Source organism: Scleropages formosus, chromosome 1 (assembly GCF_900964775.1).
Source record: "Scleropages formosus chromosome 1, fSclFor1.1, whole genome shotgun sequence".
Taxonomy (NCBI): Eukaryota; Metazoa; Chordata; class Actinopteri; order Osteoglossiformes; family Osteoglossidae; genus Scleropages; species Scleropages formosus.
In genome coordinates this window covers 47082979-47106160 of record NC_041806.1, presented here as the reverse complement: position 1 = coordinate 47106160, position 23182 = coordinate 47082979, and the positions used below count along the sequence as shown (strand labels likewise).

Genomic DNA, 23182 nt, shown 5'->3' with positions numbered 1-23182 from the left:
ACAGACAGTTCAGAGACAGTTTAGGGAGGCATTTAATGGCTACCATGCCCTCCAGATATAATAGAGATAGAAATAAATATGGAATTTTAAGTGATGTGGAGAACATGGGGAAAAAATGTAAGGCATCCATGCGAGGAGAAAGCTCGGGGATGCAGAGGGGGGCGGATGCGGGTGTCCCGAGAGCGTCCCCAGCGAGCGCGAGCAGGCGGACCAGAGCCGTGAACACTCGACAGGGCAAAATCAGAGAGGTCATCTTGGAGGAACACCGCTGAGCACCCTCAGCTCGGGGCTTTTCTGCACTCCATGAGTCACAAAGGCCCCTGCACAGGTGCGGGGGGTGTGCGCTACAGACAGTCGCTGCTAAGAAACCTGAGCGGACCCCCTCACACACAGACACCTCCAGCTAGTGTGCTGAATTAAAAATTAATGTGAATCTGAGCAAGTTCCCAGAACCCCAAGCAGAAGATCTGGTAACCAGCAGGTTGTTGGTTCACAGAATCCGGAATTGCTTCTGTGAATACCCATCTGTGTAAGTGGGTAAAAGGAAAGTCACTTAGGCTAAAAGCATCTGATAAGCCGCAGCGAGCGCATGAGAAAACAAATAAACAAACAAAGAACCCCACCTGGAAACCGGCCACATGCCGCACTTCCTGCTCCATACCTGCATCAGCAGGCGCGGCCAGACATGAGCGTCTCTCAGGAATGTTACACACGTGTATACATTGTGTTCCCGAGCCACTTCCTTCCCTGAATCCAGGACCCCGGCAGCATCAGGATGCTGGCGTCGCGGTGGAAACGGAACGAAGAGCGTTTCCACTGGATGGTGCAAATCGTTTCCCTACACCTGTCCTCCCTTTGGCTGGTCCGCACTGGGCACCGCAGGTCCTCCACTCGGGTCGGCGTGACCTTGCTGCACCCAAACTGCCGTGTCGTGTTGAGGGAATGTAGCCAAGCGGGTGTGAAATCACCGAAAACGCAACCCTGCCCATTTCTGCAGCGTCTGCCACCGAACCACCGGAAGACAGTGAGCCATGAAGGAGCTGTGATCCTCCGCACTCGTGTGTTTGAATGGATCTGACACTTTTCTCCAACGCGACTTATAATGTTAAGTCGCCTACAGCTATTCACTCGTTTATGCAGCTGAGTAATTTTACTGGAGCAATTCACAATAAATACCTTGCTCAAGGGTACTACTGCAATCGGTGAGATTTAAACCAGCATCCTTCAGATCCAAAGGCAGCAGCTCTAATCATGACACTATTAGTTGCCCAGAGGAAACCAGAAAACTCAATGCTAAGGAACACATATATCTGGAAAAATACATTAACAGCTCCTTAATGCAGTTAATTCCTTGGAAAATAAAACGTCATTATTCACATGTACATTTATTCATTTAACGGAGGCTAGTCTCCAAAACAATGTACAACTCGGAGAGATATTATAAATGTAAAGTCAGTTTGTTGTCACTCTTTAAAGAAGCATACGTTACATGGTTAGCTGCATATAGTACTGTTACACACCATCATTTTAAACAAGTAACACTAACAACAGCAGAGTAGACAGAAGATCAGGAGAAAAGCGAGTCTGAAAGAGTAACATTTTGAGACCTTCCATGAAAGGTGAGAGGGATTCAGCAGTTCTGAGTGACAGAGGGACGTTATTCCACCACATCAGTTTTCACACCCACAAAGACTTTCTTTGTGAGCCCTTTCCGCTGCTATTTTACTGTGCTGTTTGTCTGCCCTGTACTTCCTCTCACCTCAAGACAAAGAACACATACAGCGCACACTGCAGCAGGTCCTACAGTGATGAGAACTGTCACCAGAAGGTCCTGGGTTTGAATCCCACTGCCGCTGTAGTATCTTGGATCAGGATTCTTGCACTGAAGTGATACTGTAAAAATTACCCGGCTGTATAAACGGTAAATTACTGTAAGCTTAGTGTAAAAACCTAACATTGCAAGCCATGATGGGCAGAGGTAAGACAGATGAATGAATGCAGACTAGTTTACATATTATATTATATTAATGGATGGACACAAACTGCCAGTGCAATTATTTCTCTCTGAACAACCCATGGCTGTACGTACAGTATAATATCACAATATTAATCAACAGATGAGCGCTGGCCTTTCTGCAGACTGCAGCTGGGTGACCAACCGATGCGCTGAACGACCTGGATGTTGGAACCAATTACATGTGTTAACTGGGAATTTACTGCCTTACATAACAAAAGGAAACATTTCTCACAGCGTTTGGGGAACAACACGAGGTGAGACCCTCGTGAGCCGCCTGCAGCCGAAGCGGACGGCGCACAAGCTGAGCGCAATGCGTCACGCAGTCTGACGCCAGTGACACACAGCTGCACGTGCCCCGTTGATCCCTGGCCTTGATGGAAGCGGAAGGGACGAGCGGATAAAATCTGCACTTCAGCGCTCGTTCATGTGTCTTTAATTGTATTCGCAGGGCCCGCCAAAGCGGCACTGGAGCACGGTCGCTGTTTTCTCTGCGTCGCAAAGGGAGCAGGAAAGAGTTGCCGTGGCAGCGGGGGTAAACAAACAAACGCGGTACCATGGAATGCACCAAAATATTTACGGCAGAGCGAAGCCGCTCGAGTCGTCACAGCTCCGGCCGATGTTCTGAGAGCCGCGCGTGTTATGGATTGTTTTCATCTGGGAGACGTGGGATTTACCTTCAGGCTTGCCCATAGCAACACGCCTGCCCGAATCCTGGGGGGCCTCTTCCACTCTCCATAGAGTTCAGCTTGGTTGTTTTTCTGAATTATTGTGGTTGGTGGGGATGGAAGAGGACTTCCAAACGGTGAATCCCTCTCATTGTTTTATTACATTTGTTTAATCCATGCGATGGAGACAAAGAGCCAACGAACCAGATGGGTGCAGATGCAAAAACACAGGGCAAACACTTCCTGCTGGTACTCTAAGTAGTACCCTTTTTGAGCAGGAGTTCCAGCATTTACAATGGAACCCACTGGGAAATTGCTGAAGAGCTGCTCCTTTTCATAAGGACAAGTCCAAGTTATAAAGTGTGAAATCCTTACACATAATTATTTATGGTCACTGAAGGGTCCTTCCAAGCTCTGTCGCTTCTGCCTCCTGCCTACGTGTGTTTTCATAACTCAGATCACGCCTAGTAAAGCTCATTACAGCCTAGTCTGAAGGAAGTAGCCTACAGAAAAGCACTGGTGAAAATGTATCTTGGGAAATGAAAAATAGAGGAACTGAAATCTGAGATTTGGCATTATTTACAGCTTTATTTGCAGCTCTTAATTGGGATCTATAGGCAAAGCGGTCTGGGCTCTTCTGTGTTTCGCCGAGATGCCACAAAAACATCACAGGGACTCAAATTAGCAAAGATTACTACCACAACATTGCACTGAGCCTTAATTATTTTCATTAAATTACCCAGGTAAGAGACCCCAATACCTGCCTCATGCAGAAAATGGGATTAGATTGTTGTAAATATGAAAAAGATAACGGTTGGGAACAATGATATAATATTGCGTCTGACAGGTTCGCCAGATTTAATCTCGTGCCTGAGTGTCGGAAAACTGAGCTGCAATGCCATTTTAACTGATGAGCACCGCCACCGCCACCCCCCCCCCCCCCATCACCACAGGCCACTGACGCAAATGAAAATAATTAACTTTAGTGAAATTATTTTAAAATTTATTGCCGGATGCAGGGTCACCCCCGGGGATGCCGAGTTCCTTTAAGGACCGGAGGCCGCTGTGAAGTGACATCATGCGCTTACCATGCCGTGGTTGAGCCACTGTGGTATGAAGCTGTCCAGCAGACGGGGGTACACCAGGTCTCTGTCGTAGAGGTACAGACTCCAGAACATGGTCACCACAAACTGCGGAAAATCCACAACAAGGGGCGGTGCTTTAATGATGGGGAGTGGGAAGGGAGTGCTTTAACAAAGCCGTACAGGACATAGCTGCAAAGGCAGGTCATAAACAGCACCAGCCATGGCGACCGTTAAAAAAACACCCATAAGGGATTTATGTGGAAAAGAGGAAAAAAAAATCTGAGCAGCGAACACCGTGTACACAAGTAAAAACACAACGCCTTGCCTGTGGTGTCAATTTAGGCAGGGCTCCCTTTTTAAACAAAAGCCCAAAACAGCTTTTATACAGAGTGTGAAAAAAGAGTTTCATTAAGTCTGACTTCCAGCTGTTTTGCCACCATCGTCCCAGACAGTCACTGGTCTAAGGAAAAACACACAAATTCATTACTCATCAGAGCTTTTAAAGTGAGAGATTTCTAGATAAATAAATAAAATAAAGTGACACATTTCATACTCATTCTGCACACCAAGCATTCCAAACGGGATCTTCGGCATGAAAAAACCGAGCCGCTAGTAGTAATAAGGTCAGAAAAAATAACATTCCCACTTTTTACGCACACCTGATGCTCAGTGCTACACTCTGCTCTCCAGGACAATGTGTGAGAATATGTGTGTTTATCTACGTGTTTGTGTGTGTTCCTGTCACACAAAACCCTGTCTGGTGGTTTTCATTTAACGAAGAAGGCTGCGATGCCGTAGAACGATGGTGCGATCGCAGTCAAAAGGCCCCGATGTGTGTTCCTGACAGCGTGCTCAGGGCGGCTCACTGAGTTCCCACTTTCTCCATAAGCACGCTGGGATGACGGGTGAATGGTGGAAGGGGAGGCCCTGAGTTGCAACACCATCTCCATCATGAAACGCAGGTCTGTCCCCGTCTGTTCGTAGCGCGGTTTGTCACACAGTGAACCACAGGACATGGGTGACCGCACCGCCTTGTGGTCGGCTCGCTCTGTTCACTCTGGTAACTCCAGGGAGGTGATCCTCGACCGCTAAGCAGAAGTGAGCGAGCGAAACAAAGGGAGAACCTCACTTTAATGATGTCACTCATGACTAACGTTGAATCTGCATCTCTCTAGCGTTTGCATACATTATGTGTTCTGCGAGTGGGGATTGGGCAATAAACGTCACCTATTCCCTTATTGGCAAATTGGGTTTTTTCAGTTTTTTTTCAGTTCCCCTCGGAAAACCACCGGTAGGGCACTTTGCTTTTGAAAATATTACAGAGAATCCGATTTAATGCACTGCCCATTCAGCCCACTTCAATTTGATCATGTCTTCATGTCTTCTGGAGTAATACCTCCACCTCACCTCCATGTGAACTTAAGAAACGCTTCCCAATCTGATCAAGCCTTCGCTAACAGTGGAGGAAATGAAACCGATGGGCAAATCCTGGTTCTGCCAGTGACGTCTTTGTTGACTGTGCTCCAAGTTGGCCCCAAAATACACTGCTCTGTGTTCCTGAGCGGATTCCATGCAAAACGCTGCATGGGGTCCATCCGCAAAGCACGCAGCGAGCGCCAACGCCAGCTGGTGATCTGCTCCATCTCTCCGAGGAACGGGGCGCTCGCAAGCCGTACTGAGTGGCGTGGCCCATTAGGAGCTCCAACCAGACGACGGTTCTGCGGGCCTGATGTTTTCGTATCAGCATTCCATAATTAATCCCTGAGAGCGGAACTCTCCCCCCCTCCTCCGACACGTTTCTCCCAGCTATCTGAGCCTCCTGTAAGAAGGACGGCAGCGATCTCGGGAGAAGATCAAACGTGCTGCAAAAACAAGCATGGCGCTGTTGGGTAGATTGCCTTTGGAGTGGCTGCTTTCCGACGTTCCAGCTTCGCCGAGTCGCTTCTCCAAAGAATTTCCAGCTTCACCGGTTCTCCCTTTGATTCAGACAGTTGTAACTGCTCTTGACCCAACCTATTTGTATTAATCAGCCCAATTAGGGATGTGACAGAGCCTTGAGATAGGTCAAGCTGCCCGGTTATTTTACTGTTTCCCTGTTTCCAGTAAGCCCCGGAGCACGGTGGCCGTAATCAAATAAACATGTGGGGCTGGGGGTGGAGTCCCGCTGAAAGGAGGCCATTGACTCAGCAGGAGGGAGTTCTATACGCTGTGCCTCATGAGACACACATTTTCCACCTTCCCTCCCATTTCCCAGGCTTGCTGCTCATTTTGAGTTTTACACTCTCTGGCGTCCAGCCTTGTGGGCCTCTGGGGGGTTTCGAGGGTGTCCTGGCAAACCCGTGCTGAACGATCCAGGTCATCAAGGTAAGAGGAGAGGGTGGAATTACTTATCTCCCGACTCTCGAGGAGCGTCTCGGAACAGATGCGCGCCAGCTCTCTGTCCTGCTGCTAATGACGTGCACTACTGGTTCTCCATGAGATGAGTGGAGTGGGGAGGGTGTGTGTGCGTGTGGTGGGTGGGCTTGAGAAGCAGATTTTCGCGCCTTACAAGCAAACTGGATCGGGGGGGATGCACACGACCTGCGACACTCCCCGTGCAGTGAACAGGTGTTCAGAGCTCACCCACTGCATTGTGTGGGATGTAAAACAAGTCCAGCTCTCCCTGCAGCATGTTCCAGGAACTGCTGCCAAGTGGCTCTTCCTATACTTCAAATGCATGATGGGAATTCAGGGTAGACTGCTGTACTGCTGTGGAAAGAAACTCAAAATCTAGCCTCACCACTGACCTGTTCCAGATGCCAGTGTACAACAACCCTAAAAAAAATCCAGCTGGAAATGAACACCCCATCCTGGCGGAAGCAGAACAATGCAAAGACTCACAGGTGAACAAATGGCATATAAACATGACTAAGCTCGGTCCAGATGGCCAATGCGGAAGGCTGAGGAGAAGTGCTGGTTATCAGACGGCTACAGGCTTTAAACTTGTGCCCCCTGTTGGCTAGAGGCCTGGAAAAAAGCAGACTGGCAACCCAGACCTTCCTTATATAATTCTAATATTTGGTCTTTGCCTTCTAAATACAAAATCCAGCTGGGACCCCATAGAGAACTGGCACACTGGACGACCGCTGTGGCGCTTCCCGCACATGCAATTTGAACACCTCGGACCAGTAGGAAAAAAGTGCCGTGCCCAATTTAAATATTTTCCCAGCAACTATCAGATGGTGATTATAGATGCAGCGAATAAAAGCAAAACAAACATTTATCGTTTCCTTTTTTAGCATTATAGACATCTTCTTCCCGCCACAGTTCAATGGGGTAGCGCGGCTGCCGGCAAGATAGACGAACTTGGCTGTTTGCAAGGCAAATTGGGCTGTACATCCAAGACAATGCATAGCGGTGTCTCTGCGAGCCTTACGCAAATGAAGCAGGCCAAGTCCGAATGCATGGATGGGTTGCGTCGTGGCGGCAGGCAGCTCTCGCAAATGCGGAAGGTTCCGGGGCCTATCTGTATCATCCATTCATTCCAGATTTCAAGTTTGAAAGGATCCCTCGTATGACCTGAAAGAGCCTTCAACAGCCTGCTCACTTCCTCCTTCTGAATGGGTGCTCGAACCTGAAGAGATTTCAGGTGTTACCTCGGCTTTTGTGCTCGCTCCTGGCTTCATACATCTCGGCTTCCCTGTGTGGGTGTTTGCAACTCTTCAGTTTCTCACTACTTACGTTCTTTAAAAAAAACCCAATGACCAATATAAAACAACACGGTTCTTATAATTCTGTAGTACTCTTCTTGTTGAATGATCCAAACTGCTGCGGGGAAAAGCTGCTCTACTCTGCAGTTACTCATTATTACCGATTATTACTATACACATTGATTTGTTGGTCACTGATGATTGGTTGATTTTGACAGCAGAGAGATTTTTCTGTGTTACTGATTTGTGGCCACAGAGAAGGAATGTCCCTGACATTGCCAGTGAGCTCATTAAATTGCCTGAAAAGGTCAAAGGTCATCAGAGTCAACCTACAACACCATCTTTGCATGGAGGAGGCTGCTTCATAGAGGACCCTCATGCTTACCACGCCCACGGGGAAGGCCAAGACGGCCATCATCCAGTCCCTGAGGCTAATGAGCTTCCTCAGCTGTCGTTCCTGCTCCTGGCTCTCTCCACCCTTGGTCAGCAGGCTCGACAGGTCGGTGAGCACACACACACCAAAGAACACGGCCTGGATCACCTGGGGATGGAGCAGAAGAGCATGCAGTTGAATTTGATTGAAGAAACATGCCATTTCATCCATTTTCATCATCACTTATGTCATTTTGCTGACTCCCAGGTTACTTACAATGCTGGGTTTCTACACTAAGCTATTTACAATATTTCATCCACTTATACAGCTGAGTAATTTTTCATTATATTAATTCAGGATAAATACCTTGGTCAAGGATACTACGGAGGGAAACTGAATTCAAACCCAGGTCCTTCGATTGCAAGCAGAAGGTTCTAAACTCTACACCTCCTGCCATTTACACATTTGGGACATGCTGCTGAAACAATTCAGGTCGGAGTATATGATGTGAGGCCTCCCCCTGGGACTTGAACCTCAGACCTGATGATGTGGCTTTCACAAGGTTCAGAGACGGGCACACAGAGGCCAGCTGTTTTCTTTTCTTGTCCTTTATTTCACCAAGAATATAATACGTTTTCGGACCTCGTCAAGTCCCCTTCCTGAGCCCTACGTGGATGCTCAAAAGAAGGGTCAAGGGCTGCGATAAACATCTCATCCAGCAATGACACGGATAAAGGAGAACCAAAAACAGAAATCAAACAAAGACCACCATCAGCACCTGTTGCATATCTGCTTATCAGGAAGAGGACCCGCAAAATCATCTAAGAAGTATTCAAAAGAGAGACACGGCATGCACTGATTCGGAATGCTCGACAGACTTCCTATTTCCGAACATCTTGACGGCAAAGATGGTTTGCGCTTTACATTTTTTTTCCCCAACCCAAATCCATAGCTAAGGTGACAACTGAGTTTAAAAATGTTAAGCAGACCGTGGGGGCTGTACAGTGTGGAAATGACACTGCCTGTCACTGTTTACTTGTTCCACAAATCATGAATGGCTGCGAGCGACTCTGATCGCCTTGTGAAGAAATGTCTGGAACAAACACGCACGCACACACACAAACACAAAAAAATGAACCGACTGTTCATTTAGAGAGCTGTCGCTGGCTCTCCCCACCTCCAGCACCATCAGTGAGCAATACATTTATATAACCCAACTGTAATGTTGTGCAACTGAGGATGCACTCTGGTACGTACAGTGCAGGGTGTATCTTAGTTTATCAACGGACAGAACCGATACGGTCAAGACTCCAACACGTCGAACCTGAAGCTCATTTAATATGTTCCCCGGTGCTATTTTTCCAACACCTCTCGACGTTTAATTGAGGCACTACGCCACTTCCGAAAGCAATCTCCCGGAGATCTTCAATTTCCTATGAGGTTTCAAGCAATAAAAGAGTGTGAGTCACCTGATCTCCAGGGTCAGTGTAGATTTACAATGACCGGATTGCAGCCGCTGCTTCTCATCCTCAGACGTAATGTTGTAGTGTTTAAGGAGTTTAGCCACGTCTATCAGATGTTGAGGTGTTACCCAGAGAAACAGTGCAGCTCTGAAAAAAATTACAGTGCAACATAGCGGTTAAGAGACTGGACCTATTGCACGGGACAGTCTCAGGAGGAGCCCTGCTCTAGTGTATAAATAGGTAAAACTGTAAATTGCTTGGGATACGCACGCGCACACACACACACACTGTCTGTAACCACCTGTCCTAAGCGGGGTTGCGGCGAACTGGAGCCCAACCTGGCAACACAGGGCACAAGGCTGGAGGGGGAGGGGACACACCCAGGACGGGACGCCAGTCCATCGCAGGGCACCCCAAGCAGGACTCAAATCCCAGACCCACCGAAGAGCAGGACCCCGTCAAACCAGCTGCGCCACCACACCCCTGCTTGGGATAAGCAATTAAACCCTAATGTTAACTAGATTTAAAAAAAAAATAAAGTAAGTCAGTAAACAGATGGTCCATGAATGCTGAATGGTATACCATCATGGCTAAATCTGAGCGCAGCAGAACCTTCACGGTCCATTTAAATTTATTCACTTGGCTTATGTTCTTATCCACATCAGCAGACATACAAAAGAAGCCAATAACAACACTGCAGAGAAAAACGACAGAATCAACAGCGCCGGTGACAACCGGCATCGGCACGCTGGCAAAGTGCTGCATTAAAAAACTGTAAAAACACGGTGAAAGTCTACCATGAGTCGCATTAGCTTCCAATGACCTAACAGAGGCAAATACAACAATAAATGTATAAAAAAGCGAAGTGAGCTACAATCTGGAGAATTGTGTTTAGCCAAATTGCGACAACCCACTGTTCTGTTCCATTCCCTGTATTCACATAAACTTGGTGAGAATTTTAATATGCGATGCTAAAAACATCTTACCATTAAAAAAACAGCAGTAAATGCTAATAGGCTATACTCTACACGGTGTAAGGTATCTAAAAGTCAGACCCTTATATAACAAAAACCCTGTCTATCCCCTTAAGCTATGGGCACATAAGGTATTTCTTAGAGTCTGACTTAAGCACCAGCAAAATTTATCAGCAGGAGAGTTTTCCCTACAAAATTAAGGAGAAATACATAACCACATTTTTTAAAAATCTTTCATTTGTTTGATTTATAATCCCTAAAGCTGAACAGTTTAATTTTATTTTCATTAATTCACAGTATTTTGGCCGTGATACGGAACGTATCCATATGCCCAAGGTAGGTATTTCTGCGTAGGTGGCACAGTGGCACAGCGCGTAGCACTGGTGCCTCAAAGGTCTTGGGTTGCGGATTCAGATGTGGATTTGAATCTGGCTCAGTCTGTGTGGAGTTTGCACGTTCTCCCCATTTTTGTGTGGGTTTCCTCCCACAGTGCAAAGATGTGTTTTTCAGGTAAACCAGTGACTGTAAATCGCTCATTGTGTGTGTTAAATTATTCTATATTGGGTGGATGGGTGGACACCTGTAAGTAGCTTAGTGTGGTGCATCTAGCATAGTAATTCTCTTGAACAAATGCATCAGTTAAAAATAAGTGCAAAAAAAGAAAAACAACAACAATGGCCCGTCACTCTGGAGAAAAGTGCCATCCATATGAAAAATTGTAATGTAAATGTTTCTAGCTCAGGTCCTAGGTGAGAGCCCAAGCACAGCAAACATTGAAAAACATTCCCAGCCACTTTCATGGGGACGATTTCATAGTTTTACATTTGCCACCATCAGCAGTTTTTCCTGCAATCGGGTTGCAAACGCCTTCCAGGTTTCCTTTCACTTAAATTAAATGCAACTGGTCTGAAAAACAGACTTCTCACAGCAAGGCAGCGCCAACAGCTGGGCATTAAACCATTTACAAGCTCTGTGTACTGCTCCCCCCACCCTCCTCTGTATCTGAGAGCCTTAATAGAGGCTTCAACAACCCTTGGACTTCAACGTGAGCCATAAACCATGAGCTTCACTGGGCTCAGGGTCTTTGGCACGGGACCAGAAACTGGGCCTTGAGGAACAGCTTCAGATTCTGTGAGAAGTCTGTGCAGATACTTCAGAGCTAAACAATGAAATTCTAGCATGCAAATTAAAGGCAGTTTGGGACAAATGAGGTCATCATGTTGTGCAAGTGGCTTCTCCTCAGGAGGAGAACCTCTAGAGACTCCACGCTGGAGCCCAGGCAGGCTGATTGTTCACTGAGACAAAGAGGGGAGCTCCCACTCACTTGAACCCTAGCCCAGCATCCTAGGGCCGAAACGTGACACTAATACTTGTACAGCTGAGGAAGACGCGGTGGTCATGACCTGGGTATTTTCCATTTTTATGGTCCATTACTTATAGCATTTTACCGATGTATGCCGTGCATTATTTTAAAAGAATAAGACTTGAAAATAAATCAGCAAGTATAAAATATATTTTTTTAAACCATCAGTGCAGTTGTTGCAACCATTTTCCAAAATACCAAAGTTTTCAATCCATCCATCCATTGTCAACAACCACTTGTCCTGAGTGGGGTCACGGTGAGCGGGAGCCTAACCCAGCAAAACAGGACACAAGGCTGAGGAGGGGGGGGGACACCCTGGACTGGATACCAGCCCATCGCAGGGCAGCCCAAGCAGGACTTGAACCACAGACTCGCCACACAGCGGGCACCAGCTGAGCCCGCCGCACCACCACGCCCCCCGAGCAAGGTTTTCATTAAGGACAATTTCCATATTTAAACACACACATACACACGGACATTGGCTGAAGCCGCTTGTCCCGAGGGGGGTTGCGGCGAACCGGAGTCCAGCCCGGTAACGCAGGGCACGGGGCTGGGGGGAGCACACCTAGGATGGGACGCCAGTCCATCACAAGGCACCCCAAGCAGGACTCGAACCCCAGACCCACCAGAGAGCAGGACCCAGCCAAACCCACTGCGCCACTGTGCCCCCCCATGTTTAAACATACAAATTTATTTTACATTAATTAAAAACATTGTCTCACGTTTATTTTATTTATACAATTTAAAATAAGATTTTCAAATCTGTTTTCACAGGCAAAACACTGAGCGAATGTTCCTTCCATCCATCCATTCGAAATCTACATTTCTTCCACCTTGAAATCTGGAGGAGGGTAACAGTCTGAGACAACAAAAACAAAAAATATATTCAAAGGCTAAGTACATGTGCCTGCGTAATGTCCAGGTTAAGGTAAAAAACACCATCTTTCTTGGTAAACAGATGCATAGTAAAACAAATAAAACACTTCCTCCAGAAAAGGAGCTTAATTACATTTGCTACTGTATCTCGACTAAATGGGTGAACCAATTGAGTTAGTCTAGCTGTCCTGTTACGTTTCAAGACAAAAAATATCTACGCGGGCATAACCGTACCATGTTACAGAACATAAAACAACGAGTTTTTGTAACTTTTTACTGGACGAATTCAGACCAAAAGAGACGTGTTGATTTCCGCAATTTCATGTGACTCCACGATTTTTACTTACACTTGTGCTGTACGTTCACACATTTAGAATAATTAATTTAGAAGATGATTTTTATGCAGTCCGAATTTATGCATATAAGAACCTTAACTGCACAGAATAAAACAGCAGGTGATTAACATAAAACAGCAGGTGAACACAAGTAAGCTAAGCGAGGCCCTTCTTCATATAACACATGACAGGATAAACACTTAGCAGGTTCTGTATCCATACTGCGGAAATAATAACAAGATCAACAGGGTCATTATATAACTCGCACCAGCAACAAAGCCTGCAAACAGCGGCTGAACAGAGCGAATCGGTCAGCATCCATCAGCTTACGGGACTCTGCCACTCTCCATCCACAGAGCTGGCTCCCAGGTCACGTCACCGTGCACAGGGAACATGTGACGCAGATCTGATGAGAACTTAGCAACCATCTCTGCATGAGTGCAACACAAATCAGAACTACCCTACTCTTCACTGGATGCTAAACTAATGCTTTTCCTTTCAGCTGCTGTCAGATGAATGCTGACCTCCCGGTGCTGTATTCAAACAACCACGGCAATATTAATAAATAAGAGAATATAATAAACGACTCAGCACCATGACATATGCCGGGCAGGACCGCGCGATGTTTTTTAAAGCTTTCTGAGAGCCAAGCTTGCTGTCGCTTACATAACCGTTTTCCGACGAACGAAGCACTGCCGCAGTACCCGTCAGGCTCCGGAATCCAACCGGTTCGCCCATCCTTACTTTGTCTGTTTTCTCACCAAATAAACCTCCCCTTCTCCCTATAGTTCACAAATATATTTCAAAGTCGCGCTCTAAAAATGATCCTAACACAGATGGAAGCGCCATTAAGTCCACCTCCAAATTAAATACGAGGTAAAAAATATCTTTATACAAGTGGGCTGCCTAAAATCACAATAACACGGTCATGTTACACAGGACACACAGCGTCCACACACACACACATAGAAGTTAACCTTCTGTAACTGATGAACACGCAGACAGCTCAGCGTGGATGTCGCTGACACTTCCTGTGTTCCTCGAGCAAATGGGAACGAATGAGGTATTTGTCATGGAGATGAGTGCAATGACTATGATCTGTAGTAATGATTTTGGGAACACGGTAATGCTTCCACTGGCAAGTACTGTTTCCTTACTGCAGAATGTCACCTTATTTAATAGCGGCAGGATCCTTCTATAATTTGTTTGTCAGTGTTAATCAATCACAGTTCATTCAGACATTAATGCGGAAGCAGAAGTAAATATGCTTTAGATACAAAAATAATGACATTTGATTAGTGCTGTGTAGAACAACACTGATATAGTGTTAGGCTGGTCATAGCAGCTGAAGGGGTGTTTTTCCTCTACCCCCCACACGCACGCACACGCACACACACACACACACACACACACACACACACACACACACACACACACACCACACGGAACCGTTTTATTTTGCATGCATAAAACATTACTGTTCAGTGTCATTCGGAATTCGTATCAGCTTCCCTTTGTGTCACCGCGTGTTTTGCTAATCTTCTCTTCTTCTGAGAACACCAAGCTTCACGTCACTTAAGAGGCAGACGGCTTTGAAACCTCTCAGACGACACAATCAAACGGCTGTGTTTACGCCTCTGTTGTGCGGACTCTGTGAGTTCAGCCGGATAGGTTTATAGAATTCTCAAAGTGTTCGAACTACATTTACTGTATTGCCGCACTTTAATGCTGTTTTATCCAAACTTACAGCGGGAAGTCATTTCAGTCGTACATTAATTGGAGTGTTCCCTGGGATTTTCGGAATAATTGAGGAACTGGTTAATGCTGATACATTAAACTATGAAAATTTTTGCATCTGAAAGGGAAACCAAAACGCCTATTTAATGATGAAAGACAAACAATTATACGTCTGGGAGACTTCTTAATATTTAAATTTGTATGAATGTGCAAATGTATATGTAACTATACATCTTTATTTGCATGTGCACATAAGATATGAACTATACAAAATAATGTAATTCCTAGGATGCAATTAAGGATTTCTCTGGGGGCATTAAACTGCCGCTTTTCGCATTATATGAAGTACATTTCCAGATAACGGCATTCATCTACCGATTTGTGGTGTTTTGATCTATTTTTCTGCAGTTCAGTTCTAGGTCAGGTGGATTGCTACGACACTTAGAACAATTCTACCATGTCGAGATTCATTATTGCTGTTGCACTCTCAACTTTTTTTTGTTTACAACAAGTTGAAGTTACACCTGTAATGCAGACATACAGCGGAGCAATTTTGGAAGCATCGTGCCGAAGGCCTTTACAATAAGCCGCCAAGAGGAACTTGAACCAGCAACCCTCCAGCTATATACCCGTGACCTTTATGACTAAGCCACCTGCTGGATCCTTGGCATCGACCTCTGAACTTCACGACGGTGCGAATTTCGGAAGGAAACGCCGTCGACGAAAGCATGTTGTCATAACACACGCCTAAGGTGTCCCGCCATCACTGCAACGCAAGCAACCCGTTTTGTAGAGTCAGAATTTACATTTCAGATTAAAAAAACACACGGCGCAATTAAGAAGGCATCAAAGTGTGTTTACTACCGCCTCGTCTGTTTTCAGTTTGCGCATGTTTGCTATTAAGACGAGTCAAAAACCTGGAATTCTAATGTGGAAAACATGAGTCACGGGCTGACAAACTAGAAGAGCATCAGTTTTGAAAAGAAACGGGGAGACAGGAGAGGTGAGAGGGGAGAGGGAGCAGGGGGGTCCGAACAGGTCTGGGCTGGCAGGGGGGTGCCAGGTGGCACACATCATGGTGCATGGCCACGTGAGCGTGACAGGATGCAAAGTGAGATCTAAAGTAAAAATAATCATGGCATCTTTTTCTGAAACGCAGCTCAAGAAGAAACAAGAAGAAGAAGAAGAAGAAAAAAAAAAAAAAACATCCCTGCCTCTAAATCCGTATTCATGCGCGCGCGGCATGATAAAGCCCGCTTCGCGCACCGTCGACTTGACATCACTCGGAGGCGCTTCGCGCGCGCCGCAGCCGTTACCTCGATGACATCATCCACAAGTCCCAACAGCGAATCCCGACTGAGGGGACCGTGTAAATACAAATATAATGATAGCGGTGAAGGCAACGACCTATCGTGTTATATCACAATATTTCGTGTCGGGAAGGTGGGGGGAGGAGGAAGGTGTTTGGCGGTATGTCGCTCAACTCAACCGTTTAATCATCATGTTTCAGTCCACTGCGACCGAGGCTGAACGACGACGCCATTCCTGTCCCGTTGTTATTTTCGACCGGAGACGGTTTAAACGCGGTTAAACGGTACAACACGACCGCGAAAGCGGTTCCTGACGGGAGCTGCGAACACTTACCAGGTTTATGAACGTTAAAAACTTCCAGCTACCGCCGTAAGTTTGATGCGCGGGCATGTCAATGGCTTTATAATTGCAGAGGACGGATAAATAAGAGAGGAGGATGGCCACCCTCAGAACTTGGGAAGGGATGAGCGCCATGTTTTACTTGTATTTGGTTTTTTTTCTCTTTTTCTTTTTAAATTTTTCTGTTGTGTTTCCTGTCCGTTTTCCCCTCTTGACGGGACGATGCTATTATCTGGGTATCTTTTCGGCGCGAACGGGGGGGGGGGCTCTCTGTGCCTGACGCTGGGATGCGCAGAGGAGGCGACGTAGGTGGCGTGCGTGCGAGAGCGTGCCGGTCAGGGGAGGGGAGGAGGGAGCGAGAGGATGTTGCCGTGGCAACAAGGATCGGTTGGCGGGCTGCGCGCGCCCGCGCCTCAGCAGCGCGTGAGTCCCGCGGAACTGATGGCGAGGAGGATTCCTGTGTTCCGTGGCGTCATGTACCTCCTACATACACCGAGACGTAATTTATTTTTAAAAACTGAGGTTTAATTTTAACAGTACCAATGTCAGCATAGGAATATGTCACTTACACTGTTGAAAACGTCTCCATGTTCATGCAAAGTGTCTTTTTAGCAGCGGTTTGTATGGTGTGAATTGGGAGCAAAACTTCACAGAAGAGAAGTTAGTTAGTTGTCAGGAAAATTAACATTTATGATATTGGGATATCATCAAGTGAGGAACATTCGATAGTAAACAAATGGTTTTCCATGAAATGAAACGGGCATCGCAGTGGACTGGACCGGGTCCTGCTCTCTGGCGGGTCTGGGGTTCGAGTCCCGCTTGGGGTGCCTTGTGACGGACTGGTGTCCTGTCCTGGGTGTGTCCTCTCCCCCTCCGGCCTTACGCCCTGTGTTGCTGGGTTAGGCTCCGGTTCGCCACAACTGTGCTCGGGACAAGCAGTTTCAGCCTCTGTGTGTGTGTGTGTGTGTGTGTGTGTGTGTGTGTGTGTGTGTGTGTGTGTGAAACAGGCATTGAAAATACTGTATTCGCCACACTTAAGGGAATAAAATACAAACTGCAGGTAAACAAGCACTTAAATTCGTGCTGGCTATTTTGCAGTGAGTCTTGTACTGTCCATATGTAATGTTTTTAAGTAAATACAGTAGGTGTTTAAGGTAGTTCGATGTAGCTGACCACTGTAGTGTGCCTTGGCCAGAAATGGTGGTCTTCATCATGGCTTTCTTAATCTTAGGCAGTATTTCCAATTTCCAAGCCATAGTCCAGTTCTAGGTCCAAAACTGGTTTGAAAAAATAATCATTGGGTAAATATGGATATACTTTCCCCTAAGGCTAATGCTTATTCTGCATCTCGGAGCTTTGACATGTAAAATCATTTTATGGACTGTACATAAGCTCTCCTCCAGTCTGTGGTTTCTAAACTTTCATAGAACTTCTGGAACAGGAGTGCCAACAATAACCATCGTCGGGGAAAGATGAAAATGAAAACTTGCTTTAAAAAAAAAACCTCCAGCATGCTCTTCAGACCAGAAAAACTTTCACCCTCTTTTATGCACCATGTTATTGTAATCTATACTTCGTGTCTGCAACAGACTTAACAGCAATGGTAAAATCGGTGTTGTGTTACAACAGGACACCAAAGAGCTTTACGGGTAAAATCCGCTATATGTGAGGCCGTCAATCCTAGGCATCATTCTGAGTAGCGTGGATTACTCACCGTTGACAGGAGTTCCCCAAAGCCAGCAAGGGATTTTGAAGGGCATTAGGAGTCGGCGCGTCCCAGATGGCATGATTTACCTTGGCCAGCACCTGCAGGAAAGTTCTGACCCACCTGAATGAGGCCATTTGGCTCTGTGAGGACAGTAGGTGGCACAGTGGTTCATGAACTCCATCTGCTGATTCGGTGAGTGCCGTCGATTGAGTTGGTTTTGATCTGATGTTACACGTTTGTGTATCTTTTACCACATTCCTCTTATTCAGGTGATTAGGTGAAGCAGGGAACGAAAGCACAAAAATAATACCAATATACAAAAAAAAGAAAAAAAAACATAACATAATGGCGATTATACAAGTAATAACTTTTAAAGCTTAGTAGATTACCCTGGAAAAAGTATGTTCAGGGTCTCCTGGCAGTGGCGCACTGCCGTGTCACGGCTGTGTCAGTGAGCATGCAGTGTTTATCTGTTTTATGCACTAAAAAATTTACAAGACAAGCCTGACTTATGTGTGACACTGGGAGGTGTGGGATGGGGGTGGTGCACGCCTGCTACGAAGTACCAGAGGTCTGCCAGAGTGCACAAGCGCTCAACGGTTTGTGGTTACAGTGCGCTCTGGAGTTTCCAGATGCAGAGAGACCCCCTCTTTTCCACCTCGCCCCCTCTCCTACTGCATCATCCTGTGCGGTTTTTTTTGAGTGCATCCACACTGAGTACTATCTCACGAAGCGATGGCCAAATAGACATGGTCAGCCTGTATACCCAGAGCTCTGAGAGTCCCCATTTTTTGATTCCCAAATTGTGTACAGGGCTGTGGAGGATGCCCACTGTGAGGGGACATCACGAGGGCTGACCAGACCCCCCTCCTTGCTCCTTCGAGACGGTTGGGAGGGAGTCCTACCGGCGGGGAAGAGGAAGATCATTAATTCAGAGGAACTGCTCAGTCAAACAGCTACATCAAACAGAACAGCCATGGGAGCTCTCTTGTCTGTCAGCTCGCTAATGGCAGTGTAAATGTTATCTGCTACACGCTCTCTAGGGGCAAGGTCTACAGTCTCACTTTAGCAATGAGTGCAGCGCCAACGTCTCTTCTGAAAAGTGGTTCCTGAAAAGAGGAAACCGCACCACTGTGGGATGAATTTCAATCCAAAGCGAAAAGATACATAAAGCATCATGAGATAAAAAAAAAACATCCTGCTTCCGTAAAACCCATCATGTATAGTCAACAACTTGGAGAAAAAAATTTGAAACGTGACCCTGAGGCTACTTTAGGAGTGCATCTTCTTAATCGAGAGCATATGCAAAGTGTGGACTTCATATTTAAAAAACAAGTCTTTTCAGACAATCAGTGGAGTGTAGGCGTTACCATCCTTTACTTGCTTCACAGAAGCAGAGTGCTATTGACACAGCTGGATTTGTGGAGCAGCTTTGGTCAAGTGCTTTTTTTCAAGGGTACAACATCAGGTCTCCTCTGGGATATAAACCCACAACCCTCTCTTCACAAGGCTAAACCACTGCACCGACACTGCTGCCAGCGTTAAACACAAAAACATCTGTCATGGTGATTGAGGAAGCACCTGGTGCTGAAGTGGGACCGAGGGGCTAGTGTGTATCGATAAAATAACCACCAAGGTGTTACAATCGAACGCGCTCCAGACCGGGGTCTCTCTTCTCCGAGTCCCGTCTGACCCAGAGATCTGACTCCGGTGTTCACTGCAGCTCAGGTTTTGTACTGAACAGAGTCCACTCAAGTGGAAGGGTTTGATACGCATGGTCTTTAAAATTCAGGGTTAGGGTTTGGGCTTTGGGTACATTCAACCTTGTGATTCACAGGTCTAGCAAATTCAAATTAATATATACTCCTGGCGTGGGGCTTTAGATGTTTTTCAGCATGTGCAGTGCTTACTGCAATGAAAACAATTAGACTTGGGGGGGGTGAAATAAGTGTTTGCCTAAGCAAAGGCAGGATGTGCAGACTTGGTTCCCTTTTGGATGAACTCCTCCACATGTCTTCCACATATGGACACCAGGAGCGAACATTAGAAATCATTCCTGGTGCCCATCTGTTCTTCCAGGTTGACTCTGTTCTGAGCTAAGTAAATGGGATCGATTTCAACAGCTCTTGTTTCATTCACATTTATTTTAGCTGATTTGCACATGTTTTCTCTCCATAACAACTTACTCACATTACTCTTTGTACATTTTACCCCTTTTTTAATTCCCTGACTGAGCCACACGGGAGATCTGTTGCCCTTGGGGCTTTAACCGACAACATTCGGGTCAAGAGACCAGGTCCCTATCAACCGTACTGCTTCAGGTTGAGACCTGTGGCACAAACACAGCAGTGCCAAAGCAAAGTATATTGACATTGCCCTGGTAAGAAGTTGATTCTTCTCACAGGCACTTTGTGGTGGTAGCTAAAAATAGCTTGTTGGGTCTCATTAAGGCCTGTGTTTGTCTTGTACAATGGGTATGTACAAACAGGGCTATTGAATTGGTGTTTGTGTCTGTTTACAAACATCAAAGTGCGGCCCATCAATCTAATGAGGAGGACAAGTTCGCATCTGCGGCCTCCTGCCTCCCTTCTACCTTTGTCCTTGTTACTGGCAATTGTTTGTCCTCGCAGAACTGCCTCTTGTATCCATGCTGGTAATTAGAGAGTTATATTTTTGGAAAGGCTTAAATGGAATTGTGCAACAACACCCCGCCTGTTACGCGACACAGGGAGAACTTGGGTGGCAGCTTACTTGGCGAACAAGGCCGAGAGGTCGGTGACGTATTGAGCGGGCAGCTCTGATTGAGCCCTGGACGGATTATTGTTGTGGGACTTTGTTAGATCCATTGAGTGGGATCATTAGGCCCACGTCTGTGCTCCCCGCTGGTGGATTTATCGTAGTCGCCCCTCTCTGACATATGACTCACCCCAGTCTGTTCATTGGACAAGGGGGTCACTGCTGAAAGGGGCTCTCATTAAAAGCAGCTCGTTTGATCAAACGATGACGAGCAAGAAATTGTTTTGGACAAAATCGTGAGAGCGAACAGGGAAGCCTGTGGGGGTAGGGGGCTTGCCACTGAACCTGGAATTTAATTGATTTATGCAAAGTCTTTCCATGCTGAACATTACTCATCCGTCCTTTTTAAGGCGGGACCCTGTCGCTTTCTCCCATTCCCACAACAGACCGAAAATGGGGAAAGCAAAAAAGGAAGAACTTGGTGCGATATAATGCACAGTGAGGTATTAGCTGATGATGTAGTAGGGTAACAATGAGCACTCCGTTGTCCTTTGCTGGGCTGTTATAGGATGAAATAAGAGTTTAAGTAAAACAAACGTTTGAAAATTAGCCCAAGACTTACAAATAAGATGCAGTAACAGCAGGGACAAAACACCCCGACACACCAGGACTGAGGCTTGCCCGCCGCACGTATCAGCTACAAACGCACCGTGTCTCATCTTTCACACATGACTGAGTACTTTGCGAGCCACACAGAGAGTAAATGTAATTGTCCGTTGTTTGTCGTCAGTAAATGAAGAGGTTTTGTCATGGGCGTTGTGTTACCGAATGGCTGTTTATCTCATTTTCAAGTGTATTTAAACACTTCTTCCTTTTAAATTAACTGAAGAGGGGCTAATAGAGAGGGCTGCTAGATGCACCATGGGGAAATACATCCATGTCCCATCGTGTTTAAGTGGAGATCTTAGGAAATATGTGTAGTTAAGGCACTGGTTATGGCACCGAACTCATGACTGCTTGGTTAAATCCCAGCAGGGGAATTACTGTTCCACCCTTAATGCAAGTACTTAACTTGAATTGGCCTAGTTAAGTGCCTGGCTGTACGAAAGTGTACATCTGTAAGGTATGTAAATCGCTTGGTAAATAAGTGTCTCTCAGGCTAAATTACACATGAAAGCCTCTGGCACTTGGGGGATGTGAAAAGTAACGTGTCAGTAAATGGTTGCTAGAGTAGTCAGTATTTTTGTGGCTGGTGAGCCTGAGGTCATGTGCCAGGCCTAACCCTAGGCAAGTCCAGTCCGGAATCTTCTTCCTGGTTAGCTGCATGGCCCTGGAGACCCTAGCAGCCCTTCTTCTACCTCAACAGGCCTGCTTCAGCACTTCCTCTGGGTGCACTGACCCAACCACTAGTCTATATTAATGCAGATCCCTCCTGTACTACCAGTTTTACACACTGAGGACATGGACTTATAACCTGAAGGTTGCACTCAAATCCCAGGTCATCCTCTTCTCTGGTGTACTTGACGATACCACCTGAACTGTTTCAACGAAATACCCAGTTGTGAAATTGGATGAAGTCTTTGTGGCTGAGCTGATACTTTTGACAACTGCCAGTTGAACAACAAAATAATAATTACTGTAATAAGTAGAGAGGAGCGCTGCGGTGCAGCAGGTTTGACTGGGTCCTGCTGTTTGGCGGATCTGGGGTTCGACTCCTGCTTGGGGTGCCTTGCGACGGACTGGCGTCCCGTCCTGGGGGTGTGTCTCCCCCCCCAGCCTTACGGCCTGTGTTGCTGGGTTAGGCTCCGGTTTGCCGCGACCCCGCTTGGGACAAGCGGTTTCAGACTATGTGTGTGTGTATAATAAGTAGAACCCGGATTAAACATTTCTGTTGATAGAATGTGAAACCTGCTGGGTGGAGTCTCTCAAGTTCAGGGGCTTCGTCCGGTCTTTTGCAACGATCGTGGTCTCTGAAGATGGTTGCACACAGCGATGCCCTACCCGGCTGGTGACTCAGTCCCAGGAGTGGGCTGCTTTATCCTGGTGGGATCCATAATTGAAATCAGGCCATTAACCATGACCCCCTTGAACAGGATTAAGCACATTTATTAATACATGGTGAATATTTCATGATGAGTTAGAGGCAGTCGTTCATGCATTGATGGGACTAGTGGGTAAAAGACATACACAGATGGGAGACTATACGTGTTTCAGGGTGCATTTGGAGTCGTGCTGGGCCCACCAATGGGCTCTGACGTTCCATCCTGAGACTCTCCGAAAGCGGTCTCGTCGTAGCCCCGTTTGCGCCTTTTGCATTCAGGAAAGTGTCGCAGAAGTGCTTCCCCGGCAGGCGCTCTTGACGTCACACGTGTACCACACGGCACCCCAGCTGGAGCTGGGAAATGTGGCCATATTGCAGGGGGATGCCACCGCCGGCGGAATGCTGGCATTTTTAATTGCTTCTGGTAATGAACAGAATTTGAATCTGCATGCACATCACCTGTAGCCAAA

The 23182-nt window shown here is 46.5% G+C and overlaps 1 protein-coding gene across 4 annotated transcripts in view; it reads right to left on the bottom strand.

The window, feature by feature from the left end:
• The window catches only part of aig1 (androgen-induced 1 (H. sapiens)), a 31751-nt gene extending 15251 nt beyond the window's left edge, over nucleotides 1-16500 (bottom strand). For 2 of the 4 annotated variants that reach the window (XM_018742426.2, XM_018742427.1), the window contains exons 1-3: nucleotides 16222-16500; nucleotides 7842-7997; nucleotides 3771-3872 (exon numbers count right to left, since the gene is read on the bottom strand). In XM_018742426.2, the coding sequence (XP_018597942.1) occupies nucleotides 3771-3872; nucleotides 7842-7997; nucleotides 16222-16362 (399 nt within the window). In that variant the 5' untranslated portion in view covers nucleotides 16363-16500. Of the gene's footprint in view, nucleotides 1-3770; nucleotides 3873-7841; nucleotides 7998-13108; nucleotides 13219-13817; nucleotides 13840-16221 lie in introns of those variants that run through there. The other 2 variants (XM_029250851.1, XM_018742428.2) reach the window with 2 other exon arrangements.
• Between the last annotated feature and the right edge of the window lie 6682 nt (nucleotides 16501-23182).